Raw genomic sequence first — 7,690 nt, 5'->3', positions numbered from 1 at the left:
CAAGTAAGAGAAAGAAGACCCAGCTTGGACTCAGCTTAAAGCCAGGGCAGGGCTGCCCGCTTTCCATGAGCCGGCGTTCCGCTTCCTGTCTCCCCGCCATAAGGCATCCCTTGAGTCACAAGCCGTGCTCCTCCTGGCCAAGGTGCTGCTGGAACCCCCAGAGCCATCTCTGGGGCCAAGGCCAGTCAGCCCCACTTGACCACAAGGCTGCTGCACGGAGTGGGGGGTGGGTGCCATGACCTCAGAGGGGACCCTGTGTCCCCTGTACTGACACACACCACAGCCAAGGCACTCGGGTGCCCTTGGGCCGTCTCAGTCCTGGAGGGCCTGGCCAGCCAGGGCGGGGTTCTGGATTTGTTTATCGGATCTCTCGCTTGCATTCCTTTTCTTTCCCAGTCAATAGTTGCAGTCAGTAGTTCTTTTTCTGTTATACTGAGCAAGTCAAAAGAACTGCCTCACACAGACAAAGGTGAACGCTGTGGCCCGAGGTGCTGTCAGGTGGTGGCACATGTCTCCCAGTGAAACCACAAGAGGCCCCATTTGGGGGCTCCAAGGGCAATTTACGTGTGACACATGAGGGCAGATCTATGAGGACACTTTTTTGTTAGGTTTTAACACCAGATGGTACTTGAGAATCGGTGTGTGGAGATGGTGGGGGCTGGCTGGGACCTGCCCCGTGGAGAAGGGCTGTCAGTCATGACTGCCAGGGCTGGACGGGTCCACGAAGCTTTGAAGAAGCCATTGGCAGAAAGCAGCCCTCTGCCCAGCAGAGAGGTGCCGAGGGCCACCTCGGCTGAGCAGCTGTCCGCTCCACAGCAGTCGGCCGGCCAGGACCGCCCAGACACTCCCCTCCTGAGTGCTTCATTTCCCTGCAGAGCCCACCCAAGTTAAACGAGGTCAGCTCAGACGCCAACAGGGAAAACTCAGCTGCTGAGTCCGGGTCCGAGTCCTCGTCCCAGGAGGCCACCCCCGAGAAAGGTACGTGGCTGTCCTGCTGCCTCTTGGGAGGGGGTACCAAGTGACGTCCATCCACACCCCTGCCTGGGAGGGTTGTGGGGACCAACTCAACACAGCAGTAATAACCTTGTGAACCGGCCACTGGGACAGCCAGAAAGCCGTGGGCACTGGTTTTCAGTGAGCAGGAAGGAGACACGTTCATCTAAAACCAGCCAGGCCCATGGCACTGTGTGGTGCAGTGGCTGTCACCCTCTTCCTTCACGCCTGGAGGCAGCAGAGGGAGTTTCTCTTTGGTGTCCTTTTGGAGGTCTGTCCTCTGCCGAATGGGAAATGGCAGATCCGGAGCGTTGCCCACAGCTCCCAGCAGGTCTGCCTGCAGATTCCACACTCATTTGGCATGTTTCTGGGTCCGCTCCAAATCCCAAGCATGGGGTGGCTGGCACCCTTGAGGCCTTTTACCCCCTGTTAGGTACACACTCCCCGCACCAAGTAAATAGTCAACGTTGTTTAGCTAATGACATTGCAGAGTCCCTGGCCGAATCAGCAGCTGCCTACACCAAGGCAACAGCACGGAAATGTTTGTTGGAAAAAGTGGAAGTCATCACCGGGGAGGAGGCGGAGAGCAACGTGTTACAGGTGAGGTGGCGTGAAGGTGGGCCTCTTGGCCCTCACATGGAGGTGTGAGGGCCATCAGCAGCCCGAAGCTTCTCTGCAGCTGGGGGTCCAGCCCCTAAAGGCTCGACCCACACCCTCCAGGCACTCGGACTTCCCTTGGAAGTGATAGAGGGGCCTGCGTCCCCACCTTAAGGACCTTGTTGGTGGGGCTTTTGTTGAGAGTTCAGGGCTCGGGGACTTCTTATAGTGCTTTGTTTTCCAACGAAAGGATCTGTTTTGAGACATAGTTCAGGGAATTACAAAGACCGTTGTAACAAACGCCTCCTACCACCCAGAGTTAAGAGCTGTGGTTATTTTGTCACTCCGGCACCTCATTGTTGTTTTATTAGGTGAAAAAAATCACAGATGCAGCGCAGACTTTGCCCTACTCTTTACTGTCCCCATCTCTCTCCCCATCTTGGGGCAACACATCCAGTTCCGTGTGCCCGTTCATCTGCTTTTCATTCTTTGACACTTAGTGTGGCTCTGTAAACCACATTTATATAACATAGGGGAGTTTTTAGTGCAGGGTTTTCGTGGTACTTCTCTCAACGTTGCTTTTTAATCTATCCGCGTTAAGAAATACTGACAAACATTTGCAAACTTTTTTTTTGTAAAGGACCATATATGATCTCTGTTGGTTATTCTTTATTTAAAAAATAACGTAAGCGTTATTGAAATATAATACACTTATGAAATTTGCCCTTTTAGAGCCTACGATTCAGTAGTTTTAGTAGTGATGTGCAGCTGTCACTACTAATTTAGAACGTGTTTGTCCACCAAAAAGAAACTTTGTGCCCATTATCAGTCCCCCCCGCAATCCTTCTCACCAGCCCCTGACACCCACTCTCTGTCTCCGTGGACACGCCTGTGCTGGACACTGCACATCAGTGGAGTCACACACCGGTGGCCTTGTGCATGTGGCTTCTCACCGAGCGCCCTGTGTTCAGTGTCCATCCGCTCTGCAGCGGGTGTCAGCACTTTACTCCATTTCGTGGCCAAGTGATATTCCAGTGTGTGGACGGACAGTTGGGTGGTTTCCACTTTTTAGCTATTACGAACCACGCCGCTGTGAACGTTTGTGCACAGGTTTTTGTGTGAACTCCGATTTCGGTTCTCTTGGGTGGATACCTAGGAGTGGCATTGCTGGGCCATGTAGTCACTTCATGTTTGACATTTTGAGGAACTGCTTTCCGCAGTGGCCACCGGCAGTGTGAGGCTTCTGATTTCTCCACATCCTCTCCAGTACCTGTTATCTGTCTTTTGGTTGCAGCCATCCTAGTGGGTGTGAGATGGTATCTCATCATGGTTTTGATTTGCATTTCCTTAATTTTTTAAATATTCCTCTAAAAAAGTGTAAAATCCATTCTAGTTCGAGAGCAAGATGGGAAATTGGCGAAGGGCCAGATGTGGACCCCAGGCCATAGTTTGCTGACCCTGGTAGATCATGGGAGTTAGAGGGAGACTCCCAGGGAGCCTTTCACAGTGGCAGCCACCCGGCCAGGGTCCCTGCTCACCCAGAGGGCCACCTTGTATTCCAGATCCAGTGTAAGCTGTTTGTCTTTGACAAGACCTCACAGTCGTGGGTGGAGAGAGGCCGGGGGCTGCTCAGACTCAACGACATGGCGTCGACTGACGACGGGACATTACAGTCCCGACTAGGTGAGCTGCAGGGGGCCCTGTGCAGAGGGTGCAGAGATCCCAAGGCAGTGAAGGGTGAGGTCCCGACTCAGGCCCTCCACCCAAGGAGCAGAGAAGCGGGTCCCCACAGGAAGTTCCCCAGCACCCCTTGGCTGCCCCAGAGGCTCCAGCTGCCAGCCCTTCCACAACTTCCCTCTTTCTAAGTGTGAAAATAGATAAGAGCACTTGGCAACTTTTGAACTAAGTTTATGCCCGCTGCGGGTAGAACTGGTGGTGTCACATGCATGTCCAGGGAGGGAAGGTCTGTGCCCAGTTTTGCTCCGCCATATAAAGTGCCAGTTAATTTTGGTAGAAAGGGGAAAAGCAGAAATCAGACATCAATTGTAGTCTCTTTATAAAGAGAGAAATCTCTGCTAATAACATTTTGGAGGTCCCTGTCTGTTCTGTGGGTTCTTTTTAAAGGAAATGGGGTGACGTTTTATCCTGCTCTTTTCACTCACTATTTTGTGAGCATGTTCCTGTGTCAGATTTTTCTTAGAAACACAACTGTTTTGGGAAGAAGTTTTATAATAATATTCTGTTGACAATGAATGTATGTCACCATTTCTCTCTTGATGGACATGTAAGTTGTTCCTAGGTTTTTGGACTATTATAAATGATGCTCCTGGGCCATCTAGATATGAATCTTACTCCCAGAAGTATGCCGGCCACAAAAACGGATGTATGTGTGGTGCGTGTGTATGTACAACACGTACATGTTTGAAGAAAATCAGCATGTACCTGTGTCTATACTGTGAAACACGTACGTTCACTTTTTTTTTTTTATCTTCCCAAAGTAAAATTGGCCTCTGGCCTTTACAGAAACAGCAGTTCCTGGCTCAGTAATAGCTCACGTTGCATCTTGAGATTGGAACAGAGAGGGAAAGGGTCCTTCTGAGGGGCATCGTTCCTTTTCCCCATGGACACCCCCTCGATCGCTTCCGTTTTTTTCTCATGGAAATGTTCAAGCGTATGTGGACGGAGAGAGCACAGTGTCCCCAGCCCCCCAGCTTATCGTCCTTGTCCCCAGTCAGAAGCGGAGCAGGCCTCGTCGCATTTCACACCCCTCCCTCGCCGAGATCCGTCCCAGGCACCCTTTCCCTTCACCCACCCAGCCTTTGGTCCTTGTCACAGGCCTTCCCTCCAAGCCCGTGCGAGCTCTCTACCACTTCAGAGGTGGGCACGCTGAGTTCAGAGGACTCTGGGAGATCTGGCTGGTTGGGGTCCAGGACCCCGCAGGCCTCCCCAAGCTGCTCCCCGTTCTTTGTAGCCATCTGGGGCCCTGGGTTAGGGCGACACCTTCTAACACTGTCCAGGCCTATCCCAGTGGGGAGAGCTGGGCTGGAAGGCAGGCGAGAGGTCACCCATGTCCACATGGTTGGGGCACAGGCGGATTGCGTGGGCTGTGATAGATCAGTCAGGCTGACTGTGGCCTTGGGCCCGCTGCGGGTAGCACTGGGGGTGTCACGTGCACGTCCAGAGAGGGAAAATCTGTGCCCAGTTTTTCTCCGCCATATGCCTCCCCCAGTCTGTCTTTGTCTCTCTCTTGATGGAAGCTCTGAGCACAGGTTGGGCTTGGCCCCTTTTCTAAGAAGACCACAGAGCAGGGGCTGGGGCTTGGCCTGTGAGTGGGGGACAGACGGGGTATTGACTTCATGTGACATTCATCACATAAAGGGAAAGTGTCCCCTTTGTGCAGCCCATGGGTGTCCCTGTCTGGCCCCACCTCATAGTCTCCTGCTCCACCTAATCCCCTCCCTCCCCAGGGGAGCCGCCATGCTGCGGGCATCAACAAGACCCCCTACTGTGTGGCCTCTGACCCCACCAGTGGCCTTGGGGATCCTGGGCTGGGGAAGGTGCATGGTGCCAGGCTGGCCCTAGCGTGTGGGCAGCTGTTGCCCAGCAGACCGTGAGAGAGTCGTGGGTTTTGCCCTTCGGGTTCACTTTCCTGCCAGGTGTGTCTGTTCTCCCAGCTGGCTGTTAGGTGGGGTCGGGGACCAGGGCTGAGTGGCCTCATTGGTTGCAGTGATGCGGACCCAGGGCAGTCTGCGGCTGATCCTCAACACCAAGCTGTGGGCCCAGATGCAGATCGACAAGGCCAGTGAGAAAAGCATCCGCATCACGGCCATGGACACCGAGGACCAGGGCGTGAAGGTCTTCCTGATATCGGTGAGCAGCCCCAGGGACTGCCTGAACAGCCCCCCAGGCCAGGGCAGCACCCCCAAAGTCACCACAGGGGGAGGCTCCTTGGCACACCCAGCCAGGCACTGGGCACTTTGCACTGAGAGCATGGGCCGAGAAAGGGCAGAGAGGCCTCTAGGCAGGCACATCCCCCAAACGAGAGAGACAGCGGTGCCACTGGGGGCCGGCCCAGCTACTGGCTCCGGGAACCCCTTGGGGAGTCCGGGCCCTGGTGTGCGGTCCCCAGGTTGGCCAGGAGAGCAGAGCACGTTCCCCAGTCGGAGGTTGTGGCATCCCATCGCGGCATGGGCAGTAGCCACACCACCCGGGGGCGGTCTCCCCATGAGGCCTTGGAACCAGCACGTCCTCTGCCTCCCCCAGGCCAGTTCCAAGGACACGGGCCAGCTGTACGCGGCCCTGCACCACCGCATCTTGGCCCTGCGCAGCCGCGTGGAGCAGGAACAGGAGGCCAAGACGCCTGCCCCCGAGCCTGGGGCAGCCCCGTCCAACGAGGACTACAGCGATGACGACGACGTCCTGGCTCCATCAGGGGCTGCCGCGGGCGGTGAGCCAGTGGTCCCTGCCCTGGGGGTGCGGGGGGGCTGGTTTGCTGCCTATGGCCCAAGGCTGACCTCAGGGGGTGGGGTGCTGTCCAGGGTGGGGACCTGACAGCGAGGCCACTCCTTCCCACAGGCGCTGGCGACGAAGGGGACGGGCAGACGGCCGGGAGCACATAGCGCCGGGAGCCGGCTGCCCGCGAGCCTGCTGCTTTGTCCGTCTGTCCGCCCGCCCACCCGCCCTCCCCGGCAGTGTCGAGGCTCCGGGCTCGGGAACCACACTCCCCGCTGGGTTGGCCGCAGTCCGGATCCACACGGCCCGTTCAGAAGCAGACTCGGGAACTGCTTGAATGTGGTTTGGGACACGAGACCTCATCATATTGATGAGCAAAACAAAAAGAACATTTCGTTCCTCTCCCCTTTGAATTGAAATGGCACATTAAGACTTGTCACGGCTTCTCACTGGGACTGGGACGCCTGGTTTCTTCACCCCTCTGTCCTCATGTCGCCGACCACCGCTGCCGCTGCCCCCCGCCCCATGGCGCTGCCCCCCTGTGGGTTCCCACCGTCTCCCCAGGCCACCAGGTCTGTCCCCACAAGTGTACACACTGGGCCTACTGGACGTTCTGCTAACTGCTATCTTTGTCCATTTCCCACACTCTGACTCGGGGTGTGCGCTTTTAGGTTGTTTTCTTCCCAAGGCTTTGTCTTTGTTTCCTGAGGCTGAGATACTCCTGTGTGCTGAGCAGGCACAGGTCCAGCGTCCTCATTTTCCCTGTGGGCCTGGCCGCTGTGCCGAGGCCTTACTGGAGGGCTGGGGGTGCTCCAAGGGCCACTGGGGGCAGGCCCCCACTTGCTCCCCACCTGGGGTTCCTAGGGCCGAGTCATGGGGTGTTGAGGGGTGGGCCCCACGCCTGGGGAGAGCTTATCTAGAAAAGGGTCACTGGATGTGGGAGGGTCCCCATTGCCCTTCTGCTTGTCCCTGTCACATGGGTCATCTGTCTTCAGGCACCCAGGTGCAAACCTGTTGGCAATTCCTTGCCCAGTCCTGGACGTCACCGTCCCCTGAGACCATCCAGGGCAGGGGCCTCCGTGAGAGGCAGAGGGGGAGCTTAGCGGGGACTTGAAGGAGGGGGCAGGGGACTGGTTCCAGACAACAGGTCATCCCAAAACTCGCAGCACGCACAGGAGCAGGCGCCGTGCCCACCCCACCCCAGAGCAGGGTCAAGGGCCGTGCCACCTGCAGAGGAGGTCCCTGTACCAGGGCTCGAGGGGTCGGGGAGATGCCCAGCCCCACCCTCGCAGGGGAGGACAAGGCCTGGTCTTCGCAGCTGTGCCGCGCAGCCCAAGCCTGAGCCGCGGGAAGACACCAGAGGCCCCGGCAGATCCGGTCACACTTCTCTGCTTTACGCCTTAGCCAACTAGTGACAAGTAAAACCCGATAATGCCCATGTGTTTTGGAACATTTATGTAAGATTGTCATATGAAATGTATTTGGGAACTACATTAAAACTTTTAACTAAACCCTGGCCTCCTGCGTGCCCCAGGGGCCTCAGGAAGCCCGAGGGCCTGGCCAGGCATGGCCTCTGCCTCCCAGGGAGGGCTCCTCACACAGCCTGGCCGGCCTGCTGCCCTGGGCCCCAGCCCCACAGTCCACACCT

General features: G+C 56.6%; 1 protein-coding gene across 1 annotated transcript in view; it reads left to right on the top strand.

The window, feature by feature from the left end:
- Positions 1-7,553, top strand: part of RANBP3 (RAN binding protein 3) — a 56,376-nt gene extending 48,823 nt beyond the window's left edge. The window contains exons 14-19 of the mRNA XM_023538598.1: positions 802-978; positions 1,484-1,593; positions 3,153-3,273; positions 5,318-5,460; positions 5,854-6,037; positions 6,166-7,553. Coding sequence (XP_023394366.1) covers positions 802-978; positions 1,484-1,593; positions 3,153-3,273; positions 5,318-5,460; positions 5,854-6,037; positions 6,166-6,209 — 779 coding nt within the window. The 3' untranslated portion in view covers positions 6,210-7,553. The remainder of the gene's footprint in view (positions 1-801; positions 979-1,483; positions 1,594-3,152; positions 3,274-5,317; positions 5,461-5,853; positions 6,038-6,165) is intronic.
- Positions 7,554-7,690: the final 137 nt, after the last annotated feature.

The sequence above is a fragment of the Pteropus vampyrus genome, unplaced genomic scaffold, assembly GCF_000151845.1.
Source record: "Pteropus vampyrus isolate Shadow unplaced genomic scaffold, Pvam_2.0 Scaffold226, whole genome shotgun sequence".
NCBI lineage: Eukaryota > Metazoa > Chordata > Mammalia > Chiroptera > Pteropodidae > Pteropus > Pteropus vampyrus.
The sequence above is the reverse complement of the archived record's forward strand: the minus strand, read 5'-3'. Positions and strand labels throughout refer to the sequence as shown.